Raw genomic sequence first — 21352 nt, forward strand, 5'->3', positions numbered from 1 at the left:
GTTTTTTTGGTTTTTTGTTTTGTTTTTTTGTTTGTTTGTTTTTTGGGGGTTTTTTTTTATGCAGATGAACTGGAAGCTTATTAACGAGATGAGAGGCTGGAGCCTAATTAGCAGCAGGACAAGGGAACTGTGCTGGAGCTGAGTCAGCGAGGGCGAGAATCGCTGGTGCGGTCCCTGCAGTCACCGCCCGCCGCTGCCAAACTGCCCCCCAAACCAGGAGAATTGGGCAAAACCCAAGTGGTTTTGGAAGGGTCGGGGGAGATCAGCTTCAGTTTGGGGTCTTGTCTGGACACAGCCCACGTAGGTCACCCCAAAGCCACCATCCTGGGTTTATTCTCCATACTGGGTGCGTTGCAGCTAGGATTTTACAGTGTTTCCAAGCATACACTGAATATTTGGGAGCAGTGCCACCCAGCCGGGATGGAGCAGGACTGAGGTATTTGTGGTGTGGGCTCATGGTGCCTCTAGCGGGGGTGGGCTGCTTTAGCCCCTGCGGAATTTGTTTTAGGGAGTATTTGCTTCTTATTATGTCTCTTTGCATTCTAAAGAATCATCTTCCCCCCAAAAATGCTGGGAAGAAAACAAAGGGAAAAAAAAAAAACCAACAAAAATCAGGAAAACTTCTTTCTTTTCTTTTAAATGATCTTTCTTTTCTCCCATCCTTCTTCCTGCCACCTTTCTCTGCTCTGGAGGTTCCTGGAAGCAGAGGAGAGACCAAGCCCGTCCCAGCGGTGCAGGCAGGGGCTGCCGGCCCTGCCAGGGGCACAGGGGGGGACGGGGAGTCGACTCCGCTCCGACTGAGCCAATAAACCACTCTTGTAATTTGCACCTTCGGAAGGCGACAGCAGCCGTGCGGCCCCAGCGTTCATTTGCATTTTTAATTAGCTGGGCTCTCCCTGCGCCCCTCAGCTGCCCTGCCCGGGGCCAGCGATGGCTGCAGGCAACGGGATTGAGGCTGAACTAAGGGGTCTGGTGGCCCAGAGGATGGGCGAGTTGGCAAGGGAGTGATGACATTCCTTTTTTTTTTTTTTTTTTTTACCTGTTTTTTGATATTTTTTTCTTCTCCTTCGGTTTGGTCTAGCCCTGCCTTTGTGCCATCCATCTGCCCTCTCCTCTGGGCTTCTTCCTCGCCATTCTCCTCCTCTCCCATCATCGAGGACCCCCCACACCACTATCCCTGGGTTCCCTCTTCCCACACAACCCCTGGCACTGCCAGCGCACAGAAAGATGCCACAATTCCCCTGTAAAGCTATTAAAACTCTACATCATTAGCAACAATTAAAAGGTGCAGCATACATTCTCAGTAGCTCATGCCCGGGGGCAGGATAATTTATTTTATTTTATTTTATTTTATTTTATTTTATTTTATTTTATTTTATTTTATTCTCGTTTGCCTTTATTTTGTTTAATTAAATTTTATCCTATATTCATTTTATTTTACCTGTATTTTTAAATCTTATTTTATCTTTTATTCTTTTCTTTTACTGCATTGTAACTTTATTTTATTTCACTTTATTAAATTTTTTAAAATTTAATTTTATTTTTGAGGCCCAAAGGATGGGAAGCATCCCTCCTCCACTCCATCCCCATGGTGCTGGCAGAGGAGGGACTTCCCACCCACCCCGAGGAGGGTGGGGGGGCTGCCTGCATCCAAGGCACAATAAAATATTTTACTACAAAGCAGAATTACTCCAAAGACTGATGGGCTGACTTGTGAGACCCACTCACATTTATGGAGGTCGTAAGTTATAGACTCCTGGTGAACTGGAGGAAAACATAACCCTGGCCTTTTATAGGCGAAACTTCTGCCGTATATTAAATTCTCCTGCAAACGGACGGGGCTTTACTGCAAACTGTAACTTTAACACCTCCCAGCCCCTCGGTTAGGAGGGAAGGATTATTAATAACGTGGGTGTGGGTCGCCAGCCCGCGCTGTTTGCCACAGGGATGGTGGCAGTGGCCCTTGGCTGCAGCTCCCGGTGTGGGAGCGGGCAGGGAACATTGTGGGATGCCAGTCCAGGGATGCCGGCAGCGCCCTATGGGGAAAAAAACATGCCAGAGGCATTGCACCGGTCAGGACATGCCCCAGGGAGCTGGGGAGGCACCTGGAGCATCCCAGGACACAGGCTTGTCACCAAGCCACCGGTGTCTGCTCACCAAAAGCCTTTTGAAGCTTCTGCTGTGGAAATTAAGTGGGGCTCAGTGCATGCCGTGTCTTCTTCTCCACAATTTTTTGTCTAAAATACTGCAATGTGAAATGGAAAAGTGCGGGAGCTGCACCTCGGGGTTTGCTCCCACCCAGGGCTGAACTTGGTTGCCCCAAAACAGGGAAACAGAGATTAAAAAAAACCTACGGACAAGTGAGTGGCAGGGGACGAAGGGAAAAGTGTGGATGCAAAAAAGGGGAGGGAAATAGCAAGGAAGAGGCAAACAATCCAGTTTCGTATTTGTGGGTTTCCCTTTCATCCACAAGCAGCCGGAGTAGAGGGAGGAAGGGAGGATGCTGCATCCAGCCCGGCTCCTCAGCCACTCCCAACGCTTCAGGAGGCTGCGTGTGCCCTTTTCGCACCTTAAGATCACCTATTTTGGGCAGAGACGGACAAAGACATGAGCTGGGAGAGGAGCCAGGTGCTCAAGCCCACCCTGGCCCCCAAAGGACGTGTGACAGGATCCCCCAGCCCCAAGAGCATCTGCACACCCTTCCCAGCACCGCTGCCCGCCTCGCTGAGGCGATTCCCTCACCGGAGCCCGATGAGACTTAGCATTTCTCTGTTTGGAGCCGGGATGAGGGTTTATTAGAAGGGAACAGCTGGGAGCAGGCTGATATTTAAACTGGTATTAGGAGAGCAGCGGCGGAGGGAGATAATTCCTGGGGCGGCGTGGAGCGCGGCGCCGGGGAGCTCCGGGGGGCTCTGCCAGAGAGCGATACAGTTAATTTGCAGCCGGAGCTGGAGGCTGGCCCGCGCTGATATTGCCGTGTTATTTAGAAGAGAAAGGTCAGGCTGGAGATTGAATAATCATTGACAAGAAATCCATGGGGGAGCGGGGCGGCAGCTCCAGGCAATCGCCAGCATCCCCGTGCTGCCTTCCCAAGGGGATTCTTCCCATCCGCTCGGGTCCCCGTGAGGTGTCAGAGGTGTTTGTGGCTGATTCAGCCCCGCCTTTCTCCAGCTTGGGAGCTGGGGAATCACAGCCGCCCCCTGTTCCATCTAAAACCTCTGTCTCTAGGGACAAGGCAGAGCTGTCCTGGTTTTCATCCTACGCATAGGCTCTTTTTTAAATTGCAAATTATTTTTAAATTTAAAATTACTTTTTTTCTTCTCAGATTTTCTTTTCGATTTTTTTTCTCCTTTTTTAAACTAAAACCGCCCAGGGAAAACAGGAGAGGCTTGTAAGCCTTCCCCTGCTCCCCAGGCCTGCCCCAGACCTTGGTGTGATAAAGAAAATCCTCTTTCTACCTCTTTTTGGAAAGCAGTGCACTAACAAGTCCAAGAAAGCAGTGAACCAGCAACAAAAGGTTGAATTTTTTTTTTTTTTTATGGACAAAGCCACGTGTCCAGGAGAACTTGCCTCCTCCTGCACAGGGAAACTGAGACATGGGGGAAGGCACCAGGGATGCAGTGCCTCAGGGAAAATCCCAAATCGCCTCCCTCTGGCTCCCATGGTCACACCACCAGGCACAGGACCCAACATAAGGGTATTTACTACCTTTCTTCACCCCCTCACTGCACCCCAAAACCTTCCTGCCCCCGGTACCCCAAGGGGAAAACCCCAGGCTTATTTTCCTCTTTTTCTTCCCCAAAAAATACACCAGGTTTGGTTTCAGGGTTTTTGGTTGTTTTTGTTTTTTTTTTTTTTTTGATTTTTTTTTTTTTGCAACAAAAGAAACTATTTATTTGGAATATGCATTACCAGTACAAATCAGGAAACTGTAAAACCTACACCTTGTTAGTATCGTCATAGAACATAAAAGTTTCAATTGGGATCAGAAAGACAGAGGCCTTTTTCTTTACAGAAGCAGAAAAGCTTAAAGTTTCAAAACCAGGTTGGAACAGAGAGTCTTTTTTTTGTCTTTTTTTGGGGGGGGGTGTTTATTTTTTTTATTTTTTTTCTTTTTTTAATATTTGGAATCCATTAGGAAGAGAGAAAAAAAAAGATGGGGGAAAAAAAATAGAAAAGAAAAAGCAACTCTGAACTGGATCACCTTTACAAAGGACAGAAAGGCCTTTGCAAGAACAAAAAAAGCAAACTGACAAAACCAACCCCCCAGGCAATGTCTGATTTACATCGTCTTAATAATAATAAAATAATAATAATAATAAAGGTGTACAAAACCAAAAGAACTCCAAGAAACCTTGGGACTAAAAGTAACACCCCAAACCCTAAACCAGTCAGTGATGTGAAAAGCTCAGGTGTTTTGGGAGGAGCAGGAAAATGTTTTAAGAGAAAACTGAAGTGATGCCAACCAGCACCTTCCTCAGCACTCCTCCTCGAACCCCACTCTGCAGCCACTGGGATTTGGGGCTGGATTTGGGGCCATTTTGGCCATGTCCCACCCCTTGTCCCATCTCAGCACCCTGATGCAGCCAGGGCTGGGGGCCAGGCTGCGAGACCTCATCTTCAGCAAGGTCCATGGGCGACGTGAGGTTGGAACATTCCTTGCTCCAAACCCTTCAGCTTTGGGACACTGGGATCCAGGGCAGAGCGTACAGCTATCTACACATCTTGGGAGGATTCCTGCCCTTGCATCACTTCCACGCAGCTCAGCAACATCCCCAGAATGGAGACCCATGGGGGCTCAGGACTTGATTCCCCATCTCCTCCCCCAAAACCCCTCGGAATTCCATCTCTCTTCGGAGATGTAATCCCACTGCTCAGCCCCAGAGCAGCCACGCAAGGATCTTCTGGAGCTGGGATGTGAAAGGACTGGGGAGAAGAACTCCCCCCCAAAACACCACCATCACTTTTCACATCACTCAGGTCACAGCTCAAAAATGCAGGGGAAGCGGCAAGGCCATCGTCTCAGGTCAAAATAAACTCAGCATCATCATCATCATCATCATCAAAGCGCCCCCCCCCCTCCCCCCCATCCCAAATAATGCCAAACAAACAAAAAGGTTCATTTCTGGGTCTCAACGTTAAGAAACATAAAGTGTTAGACTGTACCTATTAATGCTCACTATTCCAACCATTTTTTTTCCTTTTTAAAGTTTTACAAAATGAATTACCGTCACTTTTTAAACATTGTGAAAGAAGAAATGAGTGTGCACAACTCTACACTTTTCTAGCATTCTTGAACTAATTCACAAATGCAAGAAAATGGAAAAAAACCCAAACCATGGGAAAAAACAAACAAACAAAAAAAAGGAGGATGAATGTAGGTAGTTTGATGTTATAAACTATACAGGAATGAAGCGCCTGTTGCCACAGAAAGAACAGGGACAGGACCTTCCCCCTGTTCAATTTTGCGTGCTAAGAGGGTCATTTTTTATTCTTTTATTATAAACACTATTAAATTCCGACTGCGTTTTTGGTTTTTTTTTTCTCCTTTATCTGAATATACAAGAACATTCATTATCAAATGTTCGTTATCATCAATACTACAAAGAACGAGACACAAATCGCAAGAAACAATGGAAAATGTTAATAAAGCTGAAAGAATCATTGAGTTTTTTTTGTGATTTTTTTTTCATTTTTATTTTTTTTGAGTTTCTGCAGGTTTTTTTTTTGTTTGTGGTTTTTTTGTGGTTTTTTGTTTTGTTTTGTTTTGTTTTTTTGGTATCGAAGTCAGGTTTTTCTGGGCAGAAAAAAAAATAGTAATAAAAAAAAGAAGAAAAAAACCCACAACACTTGGGGCTGGAGCAAGGGAGGAGAATGGGGAGAAGAAACAAAACCCAAAAAATAAAAAAAGCAAATAAAAAGGCAAGCAAGCAGCTACACCAACACAAACTGGAGGGACCAACTGGGGAACTCAGGAGGGGATTTGCAAAGTACCGTGGACGAGTGAGGGCCCAGCCCACGCAGGGGGTGCCTGGGCAGGGGGATAGGCAGGAGGGGCAGCAGGGCAGGGGAGGGCAGCCCCAGTGTGGGCTGGCTCCAGCAGGCAGTGGTTTTGGTTCATTCCTGGTTGGTTTCCAAGAGGGACACTGGCATTCCCGAAGGCATGGCACTGTTGCCGCTTGGGAGAACAGGCCTGACCCAGTCCCGTGTCCCTGGAATGCTTTGCCAGAACAGGTTCATGTAAAATAAGCTGGAAGTGGACGAAAGGCAGCACTGAGGGACACCACGGGAAGAAGGGGAGAGTGGGAAGGTGCAGAGCTCGGGAAGGTGGGCAGCACCTCCAGACTGTCCTTGCAGGAAAAGAACCTTCTCCATGCTCTTGACACACAGCTAGGAGGCAGCCCTAGGCCCCTCATGTCACATCCTGTTCTGCCCCAGGGTCCTCACTCCTGGCGTGGATGCAAAAGGAGCTGGAAGTGTCACTGCTGGACCCATAAAGCCCCTGTGCTGCAAGGTAACAGTGTGTCAGAGCTGTGGCCACACCACCACTGTACCCTGCAGGCAAGGACTAGTATTTTTTCCAGCAGAAAGGTGGAAATATTTTTGGCAGAGCTCTAATTTTAAATGGTTTCTGCTTAATGCTGCTCCCTCCTGGCAGCTCACACCTTGAGGCCAGCACAAGCAGGGTGGGCATGGACATTCAACAGCGTGAGGTATTGATCCCAAGGGATACTGAGATCCATTATGAGGTGTCAGACATCCTGCACCCACACCAGTTCCCAGCACACCCAGGGTCCTGACGCAGGCTGGCTCAGCCTCCTCACACCCACTGTAAGAACTGATGGCCAGAAGTCCCACCTGGGCACATAGCTCAGCCTGCTGCCCAGGGAAACTGGTGTTGCCTCTTCCTGCTCTTCCATGAAAGCCATGTCCTCCCAGCATCAGCCTGAAGGGGCAGGATGAAGCCTCGCTCGCCAGCCACCACTGCTTGTCCCAACAGTGGACCAGAAAAGCTGTGCAGAAAATCCCATGAGTTCTTCCATGGCCACTGCCCAGGGTAACTCCTGGGATAAAAGCAGCAGCTTCAGCACACAGACACCCCTCAGTGGGGCACCCACCTGTCCTACAGAGCAAACCTGTGGCAATGAAGCATTATCAAAAGCACCCGAGACACTCAACCCAGCACTTCCAGACTTCCAGCCTCTGGCATTCTGCTGCCCATCCCTCGCTACCAGCTCAGCAGGGCTTTGGGAACACAGGGGGTGGCATAAACCTCTGTGGGTCCTGCCTGAACTGGGGAACCCAGCTCCTCCTCTCCTGCAGTGCAGCACCTCCTGGAAACAGGAGCCAACACCCTGTGACACTGTCCTCACCAGGAAAACTCGACCACCAGCCCCTCTAGCTGTTGTGAGAGAAGTGCTGGTGTCCCATCAGCCATCCATGCCTGATCCCACACAGCTCCATGAAGGTGTAAGCACCTCCATTATCAGCAATGGCTGCTTCTCACCTGCCTCTGCCTCCCCATCCTTCCCTCCTCTTCTCTCCTCCAACAACCGGCAGGGAGGACAGCAGGGTTTCGTGGCTCATCCAGATCACAGCAGCCAGCAGGATGGATGCTTGGCCAAGCAGGGCTGGGACTGGGAAGTGCTGGCGGTTTCCCTGGGGCTGGGAATGGCAATGGGAATGGTACCTTCTGGAAGTGAACGGGAGCAGGCTGGCTCCTTTTACGTACATGGGGCCTGTGCCATCTGCCCTGTCCCTGCAGCACCCAAGAGACAGCTCACTGGGGCAGGGCTGAGTGCAGGAGGCTGCGGAGATGAGGCGGGAGCAGATTCCCTATGGTGGCGATTCCCTACGGAGAGGTAGCGAGAAAGAAGGGAGGCAGAGGGGCTGCCTGCTAGCGAGGGAGCAAGATGTGACTGAGGTACATTTGTGGCTCCTCAGAAATACACCCAGCATCAGGCTGTATACTGCTCTGGGGTTGGTTTTCGTGGTGGTGGTGGATTTTTGCTTCTCCTCCTTAAAATCCTTCTACCTTCAGTGGGTAGGGGGGAGGGGAAGGGAGTGGTGTTGTGGCAGTGGCAAGGAGGGGGAGAGCGGCTTCTACCCAGAAAAGAAAGGGAAGAGAGTATAAAGAAGTGTCCAGATTGGCTGAAAAAAGCATCCCGACGAAGAGAAGAGAAGAGAAGGAGTCTTCTTGTGTGTGCTGATTGGGTTCACCTCCAGTCTGACTGCTGCGGTGTTAGGAGAGGCCCCCTCCCCTCCCACCCCCGCCGGGGCCTGCTCAGCCAGGGATGCAATTTGCTGGGAGATCAGTTGGACGTATCAGAGTGAACGCTGCCAGGGCCTTCTGTGGGGGAGGTCACCGATGATGGGGTAGTAGCGTCTTGCCAACCTCCATTAGCCTGCAGGAAGCGACACACAGACACATCAGTCACCCAGTGGGCACAAACAGCCCTACACAAAGTACCCATTCACCTCAGACCCCCTGCCCCCAGCTTCTCCCTCAGATAGGACCAGTGTAGGAGGCAAAGATGTTCCCTCTGACTCCCCCATCCCACCCCAGACCACAGGGCTCCATCAGTGGGACAGGGCAGAAACATTCCTGTTGAAAACAGATTTTGATAAACTGCAAGTGCTCACACAAAGTCCATCCCTTAAAAAACCATGTTTCTCCAGAACCCCAAGCTCTGGTCATTTGAGGGTTTTTAACCCCTGATTATGACCCTTCCTCATATGGAAGAAAGAAAATAGCAAACACCTCACTCCAGAACCACCAGCCTGAATGTTATCTGAACCCAAGTGCTGTGAACACGCAGAACAAGCAACAGGTCCCGTGGAACTGCTGAGCTGTGCCCCCCAGAAAAGCTCCACGTCTCCACCTCATCAAGGGAAGCCAAGCCACAGCGCAACAGAGGTGCCACCATTATATCCCATCTGAGGGCTCATGCAGCAAAGCATGGTAGACAACATGTTTCTTCTCCTAAAAACAGATGCAGAGCCAAATTCTCCAGGCACTCCAGAGCTGAGCTACCTGAGGGCCCTGGCTGCCGCAGGCAGGAGCCAGCAGCGCACAGAAGCTGCTCCTCCGTGGCTGCCATCCCCTTTGGAGAGGAGCAGATGTCACACCCAACCTCCTCTGCCTGCTCTGACATTGATTCAGTGCTTAGCTAATTAATCCTTCCCAACCACTGCCCAAGCTCCAGTTGGCAGCAGTTGCTGTCCCGCTTTAGACATGCCCAGGCTGCTTTTCCCACTCTGGCTGTTCCCCTGCCTGCTGCATCATCCAACGCTGGCCCTGCCAGCTGGGACCCTGCACACCCCAAAGGGGTGAGGGTAGGAAAATTCCCCACCCTGAGGTGCTGCTGCCCAGCTCCTGCCTCCCTGAGAGGCTGCTGAGATGGGAGCAAAGAGCTGATCACAGGTGAGCCACAAAAACCCTTGTTTGAGGAGGCAGACCACCTCACAGCAGGCATGCACAAAGCAAAAAAGACAAGAGGTGTGCACACCCCTTCCTGGGCTTGTGTGCTCTTCCATATGTGCACGGTTCAGGCAACAGCAAGGAAAGCAGGAATCATGACCTGAGCTTGCTCACAGGTTAGCAAACTCCACTTCACCTTGCGTGCAAGTGTGAAACCAGACTATGCACAAGTATTAACCAGCCCCGTTTACCCCATGCCCACTGCCCCCACCAGCTCCCACCCACACCCAGGCCCTGACCCACCATCCCTGCACTACCCGAGATGCAATATCCACCCTTACACGTCTTGGACTGCTGCAAGAGGCAGCAATTACTGTAGATAATCAGCCCGACAATGACAGGCCGTGTAAAGAGAGACACAGAGCCAACTCCGCCGCCCTGAGACTGGCATATTCAAGTACACTTAGGACATTAATAGCAATTTACGTGCCATCAGTGAGAGAGAACCACAATAGCTGTGCTGGCAGCCTCTTATTACCAAGCCTGTTATTTGTTGGAGTTACAAGCTATAATCACAACAGAAACTTTCAAAACCCTTATCTTCCGTGACGCACCAAATCTATTTCAGAGCCGTAATTGCTATGTCACTGGACAGTTTGCTGCTTAATGCACTCAGATGCCATTTAGTGTTTGCAGGGTCGTTATGGCAAGCAGGAGGGGGGAGAGTGGTGGGGGCTGCGTGGAGCAGGGCTCCGGCCCTATTGTACTCAACTATTTTTAGCAAGGCTTTTGCCTGCCAGCCACGGCTGGAAGGAGCAATTGAGCAGTGGCTGCACGTTCAGCACCCTGCTCCCCAAAATCCTTGGAAGGTACTGTAGACTGGGAATGAGCCTTCCTGTGCTTCAGGAGTTTGTGTGGCTAAACACAACCTTGGTGACATCCAGTGGGAAGTCAAGAGAATGTTGGGGAGAGGCCAACCCAGCCTGGGAAGGCTGTAAGTTGTGGGTCAAGTGATGGAAAGGAGGACCCAAGGTTGGCTGTGACATCTCAACACCATCCTTTGGTATAGAAAAGCCCTCCATGAGGAGGCCAGATCCTTCCCCAGGCAGAGGGAATGCAGGCACCATCCCCACTCACCCTGGAGTTCACTCCATTGCTGCACGGATCAAGCCACATGTGGGATTCATCCAATTCCACCCGGATGGCTCTACCTCTTCCAATCACAGAGATCCCTTGGGATTTGACTGTAGTAAATCAGTTGGGATCTCCCTCAAGGACAAGGGAGTCTTTTGAGGAGGCTGCTGCTCCTTGTAGAGCCCCTGCACACAGCGGTGACTTCTTCAGATGTCACCTTCTGGTGTCAAAGCACAGGCAAAGCCTTGGTGACTGTCCAAGTCTGAAGCCCCAGCAAATGATTGCTGAAGCAACTTGTTTTGGTGCCCATTTCCACAGGTCTCAGCTTTTTTGTCACCTCCAGCAAGTCTGGCTGGCTCTCTGCCTGGGCCTCCTACATGGGGCTGGGAGATGACTTTCAGCCAATTTTTAAAGGAGCCTTCTGCTTAGCACGGAGGCTGTCCCAGCATCCCACCTCCTGTGACCAAATCCTTGTCCCATCAACAATGGCACAGGGTGTCAGGTCAACCTCCAAACCCACCAGTTACCAGCCAGTCTGACAGAGCAGCCTCAAAGCCTTTTCAGACCTCTGAGTTTTTAAGAGCTTCTATCAGGGCCTCCTTACAATATGCATTGAAGGTCTTATCATCCACCAGAGACTCCAGCCTTGTCTGGACATCCCTTCCCAAGGATCATGGCCAGGCATCCCTGGCCATCAGAACACACCAAGGCATCCCTTATGGATGGAGCTTGTGCACTAAAGCCCTGCCAGACCAACTTCTATACCCCAGCTGGTGGCCATGACCATGAACCAAAGCTTGACCATGATGGTGAACTGCAGCTGGCTGAGGAACAGAGCAACCACTTTCTTCCCAAGGCTCAAATTTTTAGAACGAAAGATCTCGGATCAAGTAAGGAGCTCTCAGCTTCTTCATGTACCAATCTTTGTTGGCAAGAGTGGATCCAAAACTTCCTATCACACCGAGCCACTGGCCACTACCATCCAGGTCACAAACACACTGCTCTGTGAACAGGCACAGGTCTGCACAGCAGTAGTGTTAACTCAAGAACTTCACTGTCTGATGAACTTTAAGAACAGCTCCTCATTTTAGACTTTTAAATTATCTGTAAGTTAAATTAAGTCCAAAACCAAATTTCTGAAAGGGCTTTAAGATAACTATAGTTCACTCATTCACTAGCATGTGGGGAAAGTAGAACACTTTGTGGATTTACAGCCATAGGCACTGGCAGTAAAGGTGATGTTATAGGGTGGAACCCTCCAGAGGACTGTGGCAATAAAGATCCAGCTTCTGTTGGAACCCATCAGAACCTGAGCTTTCCTAAATGCTTTGAAACCCCTGGTCTCAGAGACCTCCTGAGTACACATGTGGACCCCCATGAACAAACACTGTCCAGACAGCCCAGACACTTAACAACTCTCACTTCATGGTGCAAAACCCTACAGCCCCACAGTTTGCCAAAAGGGTGGCTCAGGCCCCAAACCTCCTGAAAGGAGGGCAGGTCCCTGCTTCTTCTCAGTGTGACCCAAGGCTGGGTATCCTCAAGACAGCTCCTGTCTCCACCACCCCTCCACTGTCAGTGTCCCCATCCCATGCTGGGACTGGCACTGTCCCCACCTATGGAAGAGAAGGCTCTGTTCTCCCTCTGTCTCAGCTCTGTCTCCCTCTGTCTGTGGGTCACAGGGCTGGCGATGGCTGGGACACTGCCCATTATCCTGCTAATGATGCAGAACCAACTCCAGCCCATCCCGCCCTGCAGAGCAGCCTGTCAGCCAGAGCAGCAGAGACATGCAGGGAACTGGGCTTTGGGTAGATCCCTCTTCTCAGCTGTCACGACTTACATGCATTTAAAAACTCATCCTCCATCAAGGAAGGCAAACCCTGAGCGTTGTCTCCCCTGCCAAGCTTTCTAGCAGCGGAGCTGGGCAACCTGCTGCTGACTTCCTGGTGCTGACGGGCTCCAGGGATGACTTAACCTCAGTCCTGTGCAGACATCATTGTGACAGGGCTCTTGACTAGGTTTCGGTTCATCTCCTTCCAGCAGCTCACGGGGATGCTCGGGTGATGCGGGGACGGCAGCTTTCTGTGTCACAATCAGCTTTGCTCTGCATTCCACTGCCCCTCCTTGGCATTAAAGGGTTCACGAAAAGGCAGGGAAGCCCTGTCTGTTGGGAGACAGCCACCCTGTCTGCACTGAGGAACCCAGGACCAATGCTTCCTAAAGGACAGCCACACTTGAAGGTGGACAAACTGGGATCCATCAAGGGACCTCACTGGATGGGAAGACATTAAGTGACAATCAGGCTGGAGCACACTAACTGGGATATAGGGGAAACAAAGTATTTGGGGACAAAGAGGCAATCCAGAAGGTGCTTCCTACCTGCTCAGCTCTGGACTCCCTGCCTCATTCCCCATGCCTAACACAGCTTTATGGGGAATTGAGGAGTCACTCACACAGTGCAGTCCCTTTGCCAACCTGCCCCCCTCTTGACAACATCCAATACGGGTCAGTTTGGGCTTCTGCCCTGCCTGAAAACCAGCCTGAGAAGACATCAGATGACAAACATGCCGGGTCCCCGTTTAGGAAGCACAGAGGTGTCCTGTTGAGCCCCTGCCACTCTCAGTTCACCAGTTCTCATTGCTACTCATGGGAACACTGGTTCTCCCACAGAGAACCACAGCCAGAAACACCAACTCAGCTCTCCGTGTCCTATTCAGCTTTTGCGTTTTCACTCTCTCTTCCTTCTCGTCTCCCCCATCACCCCCTCCCTGCCTCATAATCCCCGGCAGCAACCCTCCCCCCCAAATTTTGGCTTAACCCAGCCCACTGTTATTTTCCAAGCCAACTGCAACTGTAATCAGCTCAGCCTCTTTCCTTGGGGGTATTTTAATTTATACAAAAGTATCATCTCTTATCATGATCAGCCTGCGATTCATTTACTCTCCAAGTATTAAAAAGCCAGAAAGGGAATAAATTCAGCGCACAGAGAAATTAATGTGGAACGATAGGCTCTTTCATGTGGCATTTCCAAGTGCCGTTTTTGCAAGGGGCTTATGTAATGAGACATAATTATCTGCACATGTTCAATTACATTACTTCAGAAATCCTCCCTGCCTCTGCCTCCTGACGTCAAGCCGCCCACTAAGCCCTGGCACCCGCAGGAGGGGTTCAGAGCCCCCCGTCCCAGGGCACCCCTCTTCCTGCACCCTCTCCACACGCTGGTGGTGGCCATCCTGCAAGATGGTCACACATCAGGTGACAAATGGTGCAGGAGAGTGGAGGGTGATGGGACTGGATGGTGCACCATACTAGGGTCTCACCTGCAGGACCACCATCCCACCCAGAGGATCATCACCTCCCTGACTAGTTCAAAACCACCCTATCTCAACCATCAGCATCCTGTGGCAGCCAGCTATGTCCAGGGCAGCTGCCTCCTCCTCTGTGCCACTCTGGACACCACTGCCACCACCCACTCAGCACTCACAGCCTCCTTTTCCAGGCTGCCCTCCTCTCTCAGCTTGCTGTCACCGCCGCTGAGATGGTGGACGATTGATCTGAGAAATGAAGTTGGATTGCTGTCCCGAATCCACACTGGGTTCTCCTTGTGTGTGTCTGATCGATTTCCCCCTGTGCGACACAGCTTGTCGCTATGAATTTTCATGCTAGTCAGAACCCGCCAGCGCACCCAAGAACAAGGAGAAGATGCTCCAGAGATTGCCCTCCCCCTTGCATCCTCCCCCAGCCCGCTTGGGCGAGGTTTTCTTGGGTTGACACTGGCTGGCTTTGTGGGTTTTTTCCCTCCTTTTATTTGTAATTGCTATCGCTGCCAACCCCATTGCTGCCACGTTCTCAGATGCCAGCCAGGGATGGGTTATTTTTAGCTGGTCGCTCCAGGATGGTGCCACTGGCCTCCGTGTGGAACCATCTCTGGGCTGGGGCGTTCGCAGTGACATTCCCCACTGTGGTTACATGAGGTGTCACCTGTTTAGCAGCTCCTCTCGGCTGAGCGCGTGTGGCCGCAGGTGCTGGGCGAACGCTGATGGGCTGTGACAGTCTGAGACGCCAGCTGCCTGCACACAGCCTGCCCTGGCGCCACTTTTTTTGTGGGCAAACTTCCGCCGTTGGCGTGACCAATACAGAAGGAATAAACTAGGCGACCGTAAAGGCAAAGACAAGTCCTACTAACTGGCGTTCTGAGCCCTATGGCTTTGAAATAATTGGTAGTGAGAGAACAAAAATAAAAAAAAAAACCAAAAACCAGAACCCAAGCCTATTTTTTTTTTCTTACACTGATGCCCTGCGGACTATACATCTGACTTGCCGCGAGTCCGTCACTGTATCCTCCTGTCTGGCTGATAACATGGCGAAGGGTATCCACCTAAACAGACCAATGACAACAAAAACACAAATTAGAGGGAATGAAAGGTTAGTGGCCAAAGCCGCTTCCATTCATCTTCGCTAAGATAAAAGCAAACGAACAGTAGTAACAATAATCGTGATCATCACCATAATAAAAATAAAGGTAGATATTCAAAGAGGCGTAAAAGAGAGCTGCAGTTGGTCTTGTGGAGAGACATGAGCCAGAGGACCTCTCCTGCCTCCCTCACCATCCCCTGCCTGCCCCAGCAGCCTTGTCACACTCTCCTTGGTCCCATGTCCTTTGACAAGAAGAGTGGGGAGGGAGAACAGTGTGACAGGTATGGGGTGGCATCTCCTGGAGCACATCGTTGCAGCCATGTCCACCATTGTGCTCAAGCACCCACCTTCCCACCCCTACCCTCTTCCACCCTTGACCCCAAGCACTGCTCACAGCAGTGGAAGGACATCTTTGGAGTCGGCCAAGCACCTTCACTGTGGAGGGCCCAGAAAGGAAATATACCTACCATGGCAAAGGTACAAGCAGCTCTCCTCTGGGTCCCCTGTTCCTCTCCCTCATTCCCCCAGCCCAGCCCCAGCAGTGGCGCATATGGTGAGCACATCTCACTGCCCACGGATGATGAGTACTCCATGTCCAGCCCCACGGGGGAGCAGCCTTGGCTTTAGAGAACTCTCCTTGCCCAATGCAGAAGTGTCAGAGCGGCTGTTGTCTCTCAGCACAGAACAGAGCCTTAGATGCCAGAGAGGGGACCCATGGCACATCTGGACATTGGATGGGAGGTGGGAGATCTGAGTGAGCTCCTATTTTAAATTCTTCCTTTTTGCCCCAAGCATGGGTTGATGTTTCAGCAATGCTGCTCAAAGCTCCCTTGGCTCTCTCCTCCTGGTATGTACAGGGGTGGTGTGAGTGCCTGTGCTTTGGGGAGGTGGGGAGATGGTGAAGGGTGGCTTTTACTTATAAAAAATAATTAAAAATTTATCTATGTATTTGAACATTTACTGCCTTTCAGCAGACACCTGGTTTGGCATCAAAGGAGTAAGTGGAAGTCTTGTAAAACGAGACACCAGTCCAAACATCTGGCCCCTTCCCTTGGAAAAATAAAGCAAGCAGAACCTAAACCTGAGCTGCTTTTGTTTGACTTTGTGTCTATTCTCCTACACCTTCTCTCCTCCTAAGTACGACTATCAAGCCAGAGCCAAATGCATTCACAAAGTGTGGGCAAGTCTCCTCAAGACCATGGTTGTTGGTTTGGTTGGGTGTTTGGTTTTGGTTTCTTTTGGATTGTTTTTTGGTTGATTTTTTTTGTTTGGTTTTTTTTGGTGGTTGTGCCTGTTGCTTTTTTTGGTTGGTTGGTTTTTCAGTTTGCTTTGCCTTTTTAAAGTGTTGGTTGGTTCATTTGTGCTGGTTGAGATTTGCTCTTTTCAGACGGGAGGGAGAAGTGCCAATACAATCAAAGGCTCCTCCAACACTAATGCATTCACTGGCAGTACATCGGATGGGTCCCTACCTGTGACTGCACGTTGGCTCCAACCTGGGCCCCTTGGTAAGAATCCCCATTGAGAGACTGCACGCTCATGAACAAATCTCCAGAGTTTGACATGTTAAAAGAACTGGAAGAACCTGGAAAGGAAAGAGTGAGGCACCTGAATCACAGAAAGGAAAAAGATCCACCCCATGACTCTCAGCCAAGAGGAAGGAACAACATGCAAAGCAACCACAAAAACAAAACACACAGTCAGGTTAGTAGTATGAAGAACAGAGCAAGCAAAAAAAAAGGATGCACTCTTGAGGTTATTCAAAGCCACATGTTACAGCTCAATGCCAAGGACATTCTTCAACAGCTCCTCAGCTGGAGGAAGTATTCTTCATGCTTTTGACTGAGACAAACAAAACACAGCCTGGAGGACTTGGACAGCATCAGAATCCTTCAGGCAGCTCTGAAGGATCTTGGCTGTTGGAGGTGTGCACCCAGCAGACTGCACTGGAGATCAGGATTACCCAGACAAGCCCCACTACTGAGAGCAGAAGCCTTTGCAGCAGGCGAACCAAGCCCACTCTGAGAAGCTCAGAACACGGTGGGTAATTCTAGCCCGTGCTGCTCCCTGCAGGGTGAAACCTCCAGATCCCATCCAGCCCCACGGCTGGAGCTTTGGCTGACCCACAGGGAGGCTCTGCGAGGGAGCAGTGCATGGGGTTTGCCTTCAGGACATCAGGAACCCGTCACTGGTGAGAACTGCAGAGCACCAGGAGCAAAGGCTCACAAAAATGTGAAGGCACCTGGGTTAGACTCCCAGTGCCCATCACGCTGGCAAAAGTCCTTCATTGTGATGGCCCGTGAGAGAACACAAGGGTGTCGTAGCCCTCCCAGGCCAGCTGCCCCAGAAGAACAAGCTTGCTAAGCAAATTCCCCACTGCATGCACCAGTCATCAATGTTACACTAAAAAAATTGTAACGGTGAAGACAACTGGGTGGGATCAGGATAAAAAATGAAAAGAAAAAAAAAATCCCGCCTTTGCAGAAATAGTTTTATGCTTCCAGTTTTGAGATATCTGAGCACCTGAACCATTTAATGGAAGAAACAAACCCATCATGTAACTGGAAGGCAGGGAAGGCAGCAAGGGGGTTAAAAATAAATAAAAAGGTTTTATGGGATTATTTCAGAATTTATCGTGCAGATCAGCGCGTTAAGTGTGAGACAGCTCAACGTGCAAGGTTTAGTTATACATGACGTTAGCCTTGGAAAGGAGAGACTTCAGGGGCCCAGGTCAGCTACGCTTTCGGCTCCAGTCCCAAATATACTCTCATCATCTACACTGTCATTTCCAGCTTGGAAGACTGGCAACCACAGTCCTGGTGGAATTGCCCAACTATGGCTCATGCGTATGCTCTGAGAAATGCCTGGCAATCCCCCTCCCTTTGCCGGAGAGGGAAGAAATGCTGGACAGATCCCAGCTGTGCCCTGGAGGTGGACCAGGAAGGTTCCTCTGAAGGAAGTGACTTCTGACAAAGGTCAGGGAGCAGGTGGGAGGTCTATGCTGGAGACCTCATGTTCACTATGTTCTCTGCTGCTCTCTTAGTGACCGGCTCTTCTGTCAGGTGCTGGCAATTCTCAGAATCAAAGGAAAGCAGAAACATCGCTACTAGATACAAGAGAAAGACTCATCCTGAGCACAGTGAGTCTTGGATCAGGACCCTCCCACTGGTGCCTGAAAAGAGCGAAGCCAGGAACAGCTCATTGTCCGTGCTCACTGTCAACCTGCCCAACCTGTTCTGGAGAGTAATCCCCACAGTGCTGCGTAAGATAACCGGGACTAGTCAGGAGGCAGCTGTAACCATCACCTCCTCTGCTCGGCTGGCAAAGGGCTCCTGTCACTTCCCAACCTCTCAGGTTACTCGCTATTTTAAAGGAAAGAAACCTAGAGAAACGAGCTGGCAGACTGGGGACAGCCCACCCTGACAGTGCTCAACTTTAAGTGTGAAGATAGGCACGTTTCACACACACAAAGATGCTTCCAACCCCATTTTCTTAGTGATTGCTTTGACCACCTTAATAAAAGCACAGGGTAGTAACAGAGCTTTGTACTCCCACAGTGGCTGAGAATCAAAAGACTCTGCAGCTACTGCTCATAAGAAGCAGAGAATATTCTCCTCTTCTTTTGAGGTGAGCAGAAATCTTTGAGATCAAACAAATAATCAGTGGCAGAGCTGGAAAGAGGACTCTGGAATCTCTAAGCATCTGGCATGGCACTGCTATCACTCTGCCACCAGCTGAGCAACATTTCATCCCACCTTCCCCTACCAAAAGAAAATTATAACAACAATAACAAATAAAAATGCCATAAACTTAACTGATATTTTATTGAAACTTAACAAACCTGGCCATAAAATTGAGACTGGAAGGGAGGAAATAAAAATAAACAAACAGCCACAAACTCTAGTTCTGAAGAGCGACAGTGTCTTGGAAATCATGAGGAGCGCTGGAAATGTCACTTACAAGATATACACTGCTATTGGCAAGGGGTATTTTTACAATATATGTGCATATCTAAATGGTAAATATGTCTTGGTGCTGATGTGAATGCAGAGATAAATATGCGCATACCAATGGCCCCGCATGTACGGATGCATTTGGATCAGAGCCGTAATTGCAGAGCCCTCTGCACCACCGCGCTGCTGCTTCAGCGCTCGGCTGTCTGCGCACTCACCATGCCTTGAAAATTACAATGGCCCAAAGTCTCAGAGACACGGCTAAGAGGGGCTGGTGTGCACCCAGCTGGGAGCGGGGGCAGTAATGTGAAGAGCCCTGAAAATTAAGACTCAGATGTCCTCCACAGAGGTAAGATCCAGGAATACAAGACGAATCTTTCCACTAGAGGAGGCTCCATTGTAAATCTAATCTGTCCCTCTGAAACGCTCTTTTCCTGAATGCACCACTGGCCTTTGGTGATTGTAATTTGGTCTGGGGCCCCTCAGGAACTGAGAGGTTATGAATGAGAGAAGCTCATCTTTTGAGCTTGTGAACCCAAGAGGAAAGGGCTCTGATCTTGGCATGGAAGTCCCTGGAATTACTGTGTGTAGACAAAAAAATGTACCAGAAAACTCATGACTTGTAGCAGTGTGGAAGAGTGGTTCATCTTTGGCATCCAGACATCTTTTCAAACCCAAGACCTATGCCCCCTGTTCCTTGGTGCTGAGTTTCTATTAGGTCAGCACCAGCTTCAGAAAGAGTGCTGGAAATGTCTGAGCAGGCTATGTCAAATCCTGCCCTGGGTAAAAGCCTGTATCAAAACAATGCCCCCTAAAAGATTTCTTCTACCCCTAACACCTCTGATGAGCAAAGCCCATTTCAATTTTGCCTCCAATTCAAAAATCTTCACAAACTTGACTCCTGGTATTTCTTGCACCACTTTTCCAGCTCTTCAGAGAGCTGCTTCTCCAGCTTCTCTGATGTCTTCTGTGTTCTGACAATTCTTCCACCTTCCATTTTACAGGACCTCTAATAAGTACTTTTCTCTAAAGTATCTGACAATTGAAATGGTACAAAGAATAAACAAACAAGGTAATGGTGTTCATTGAAGCTGAAATCAAGCCATCCTCATCTGCTGCCTCATACCACCTACTACCAACAAGAGAGATCCAGAACACTGAACATCTGAAGTGACTTTGGTCATGTCTACAAGATTCCTAGTTGAAGTCAAAAGCAATCACATACATGCATTGAGAGCACAGGATTTATGCCTCCTGTGACTTTCTGTGGTGTCTCTACCATGGCCAAAAATGAGGGAAGAATGTGGTGATGGACCATGCTGCTCCTCAGCTGGACAAAGCCACAAAGCAGGTCTAAAAGCCAGGGCTGATCCAGGAGGACATTGGTTCTTTTTCACTTGCCAAACAACACTCAGGACAGTGAAGCCACAACCAGAACAGTCTCTGCTGAAGCAGAATCCTCTCCAGTAATGTGTTCTGGACACAAATGGAGGAAGGCAGAGAAGATACTTGTGCCTGATGAAGTACATTTCCAGACAGCAGCTTCACAAGAAGATTTTTACAGAACAAAAGGATGACCAGGAGAAAAAAACCAGCTCAGGACAATTTTGGCTGTTCCACATTTAAGATTTCACTGGATGCCATCACCTGTGTGTGGCCCTTGAGGACTCTGGTTGGCAAAAGGGTCTGCCCACATAAAATAGTTTCATTTGCCATGTGGTTTTTGTGCCGAGATTATCTAGACAATCAAAGTGAGGATGGGGAGTTGTTAGCCCAAATGAGCCAGACATCTCAGCTTATTTGAACATCTGGCTGATAAAGCCCAACTGTGCATATTCCGGATGAAAAGGTGTTTGACATTCAGGCCTGGGTGACTGAGGATGGGGGACCCTGCTCTGAACGTGCCAGATGGTCAGACAGATGCAATCCTTGCCCTTGTCAATGTGTGGCCAATCTCTTTGACTGACTGTAGCCATTCACCAATCTCCAGTAACATGGGCATCAATGAGAACAGATGGGCCTGCATAGCCACAGCAGAAATGAATTTAGCTCCTGTCCCAGGTACCACTGCATCCAGTTCCACCTCCTCTTCCAACATCATGGTCCTCCAGAGACTAGACTGCTGGTCATTTCTTTCTCATGACCTGTCCTCTGCTTACTTTCTTTCCACATGCCCTATAATGCATTTAAATCAGAAGGTCCTACAAATTCCCAGAAAATCCTATCTTTGTTCAGGCTAATTCCTCACCAAAGTCTCAGCCAATGATCTCGGAACAGAAAGAAGTCCATGGTGTAAAAGAAGAGGCATTGGCCATCTTAGTTCTTCACCTCTTCATCCACTTCCATGCTCTTCCCTGGAGAATTCAGCACATCTGATGGCTCACGGTCCTGGACACCACTGTCCAAATCTTTCTCAGACAGGTATTTCAGA

At 49.6% G+C, this 21352-nt stretch overlaps 1 protein-coding gene across 2 annotated transcripts in view; it reads right to left on the reverse strand.

The window, feature by feature from the left end:
- Positions 1-6637: 6637 nt before the first annotated feature.
- PBX1 (PBX homeobox 1) overlaps positions 6638-21352 on the reverse strand; it is a 126935-nt gene continuing 112220 nt past the window's right edge. The window contains exons 7-9 of one of the 2 annotated variants that reach the window (XM_039555714.1): positions 16441-16553; positions 14844-14933; positions 6638-8405 (exon numbers count right to left, since the gene is read on the reverse strand). In XM_039555714.1, coding sequence (XP_039411648.1) covers positions 8313-8405; positions 14844-14933; positions 16441-16553 — 296 coding nt within the window. In that variant the 3' untranslated portion in view covers positions 6638-8312. The remainder of the gene's footprint in view (positions 8406-14843; positions 14934-16440; positions 16554-21352) is intronic. The other variant, XM_039555715.1, reaches the window with a different exon arrangement.

The sequence above is a fragment of the Corvus cornix genome, chromosome 8, assembly GCF_000738735.6.
Source record: "Corvus cornix cornix isolate S_Up_H32 chromosome 8, ASM73873v5, whole genome shotgun sequence".
In the NCBI taxonomy this organism is placed as follows: Eukaryota; Metazoa; Chordata; class Aves; order Passeriformes; family Corvidae; genus Corvus; species Corvus cornix.